The 2327-nt window shown below is 37.8% G+C and overlaps 1 protein-coding gene across 1 annotated transcript; it reads right to left on the bottom strand.

Annotated features, from left to right (window-relative positions):
• Positions 1–56: 56 nt before the first annotated feature.
• Positions 57–1490, bottom strand: LOC111377651 (DELLA protein RGL2-like; the record flags this gene model as incomplete). The annotated part of the gene is made up of 1 exon (XM_023000774.1): positions 57–1490. A coding segment is annotated over exon 1 (1434 nt), but the record flags the coding sequence as incomplete, so codon positions are not given.
• Between the last annotated feature and the right edge of the window lie 837 nt (positions 1491–2327).

Here is a 2327-nt window from a genome sequence, read left to right as displayed (position 1 = left end):
GGGAAATTCTTGAGCAGGAGATTCGCTTGACATAGAGATGACATGCTCAGTTCTACCTCGAAGAATCCAAAGCGCAAAAAGTAAGCCCTCCAGACATCGATACTCATGTGTCTGATCTTCCTTTCATCCCCCTCCGTAGCCACAATGTTTCTTATTGCCGAGCTAAAACTCGTTGATTCAGCAGCCCTTCTGTTTTCTTCATCATCCTTCAGACAATCTGCCAATGAATCAAAAAATGCACCGTAGAAAAAGAGAGCTTCAACAAAACGATCCACGAAAATCGGGGAGTTACAATTTGCCTCGACTTCACTAACAATCATAACACAAGGATTGAGGGCTCTGATCAATCCCATCAACTTCTCCAGACAATCTGGCCGTGCAATCCAATTCATTAAAGAATAGGCAGCATAGACAGCAACTGTTTCACCCTCGTCCAAATCAAAGAGCTCTTCGTTAAGATCTAGGATATCATCTACTAGAAGTGCATTAAACGAGAAATGCAAGTTTAAGGATTGAGCAAAACTACTCAAATGTCTACCGGTTTCCTCTATCGTTGGTCTTGAATTCGTTCCCACAGCCGTAATTCTAAGATGCTCGAGGGGATTTTTTTGTCGTGCTACAAGAGCTTGCATTAAAATTATTGAGTGTATTCCTTTTCCGATCTTGAAGTCAATTATGTGTATCTTTCTCGACTCTCCTACATGTTCGACTATAGCCTGAATTCCTGCGAATTTGGTGATCTGAGAGAGAGGTAGCTCCTTGTGACACGCAATTTGAGTACACTTCGGGCTTTTAGACGCCTCTCGAAGATCTACAGGCGTTTTCCCTAACCCCTTCGGTGTAGATTTCCCTGTTTCTCTATCAATCTTCTCGTAAAGAGCCTCAACGAAATAGAATGTTAATCTCTGAACAGGATTCCCTGTATTAGAACTCATTTTGTCACACTGGAGCAGAATCCTGCTCGCGCGTTCATACTGCTTCTGGCTTACATTCTCCACGCAAGATAACAGATTCTGTACAAGTCCGACTGCTCTATAATCTTCACCGGATTGGTCCAAAAATGCACTTGGATAAGGATGACTAAGCACGCGTAATTTAGAACTTCTTTGAGTCGACTGTATGAATTCTTCTGCTGCCAACCGAATAATTGTTTCGGTTGACAGTTTTTGGCTGCTAATCCTAGAGCGTTGGACATTTATCTCGTCACTTTTCAATCTTCTGAGCCTGCTTCCGTATTTCTTCAGAATCTCAAGCGAGGCTGAAGGGAAAACACGAGGATTTTTCTTGTTAGATTCGATAAGATCTGAATCTTGAGATGCAATATCACCAAGATATGTAATCTCATCGCGGAATGATTGAAATGGGGGAGAAACAACGTCGAGATACAAATCGTCTAAGCTTCCAAAATCTGCGAACTGCTGATGCTGGATTTTTTTATCAATCTGATAATCAGAACTGAATGAATCCATAGAAAATGACTCATTTGACATTTCAGTTAGAGGAATTTGCTCAAATGAGGAACATTTCATTCAACATCTTACAATTTGATTATGCAAATTGTCTTCTAGAGCTACTCAATTCAAGATCATATTCTCTACTTATACTTAAAATATGAATTTAAAAAATTCAAGGATAAAATATTGTACAAAACGAGGTAAATTGAATGTAATAAGCGTCTCTTTGGTTTAGATAAAAATCAGATTTTTAATATATTTTGATAAATTTGGTATAATGTGTGATTGAAAAAATTGTGAATTCAATTAAATGTGCAGTTAAGTTTTAATCTAACTTTTTAGCCGAACCAAATATGAGCTAAAGAAGTTTATTTTTTATTTCATAACTTAAACGTTTTTTTTATTAGGTAAATAAGTATATTGATCAGCTACTCCGGTCATTCGCAGGCATACAAATCAAACATTACAAAAGATCTGAAGATCCAAAGCAATAGACTTAAAGTAAATCCAAACATGAAGTTTCAAAAGTTGCCGCAACTTCATGTAATCAATACTAGAACATGAAGCGATGAATCTCTATGCTAGTGTAGAGCGTTTCCCTTCTTGCTGAATCATTTCGATATTGGGGGGCGGGGGGGGGTTATCCTCTTCTTATCTTTCTTGATTGTTGTGGTACATAGATCATCGATCTTTTCTTTGAACTTGTTATTGCAAGCTGACTTCGTCTGTCGCTCCTCTTGATCATGGCTATTGGATTTGTTCATTCCCTTCTTTTTTCTAGCCACCCCAATTAAGGGATTATTTATTAAGATTTTTCTTCTTGTACATTTGATTTAAAGATAACCCCGACTACATCAAATGATAAATTTTTTT

The sequence above is a fragment of the Olea europaea genome, unplaced genomic scaffold (assembly GCF_002742605.1).
Source record: "Olea europaea var. sylvestris unplaced genomic scaffold, O_europaea_v1 scaffold17003, whole genome shotgun sequence".
NCBI classification, from domain to species: Eukaryota; Viridiplantae; Streptophyta; class Magnoliopsida; order Lamiales; family Oleaceae; genus Olea; species Olea europaea.
The sequence above is the reverse complement of the archived record's forward strand: the minus strand, read 5'-3'. Positions and strand labels throughout refer to the sequence as shown.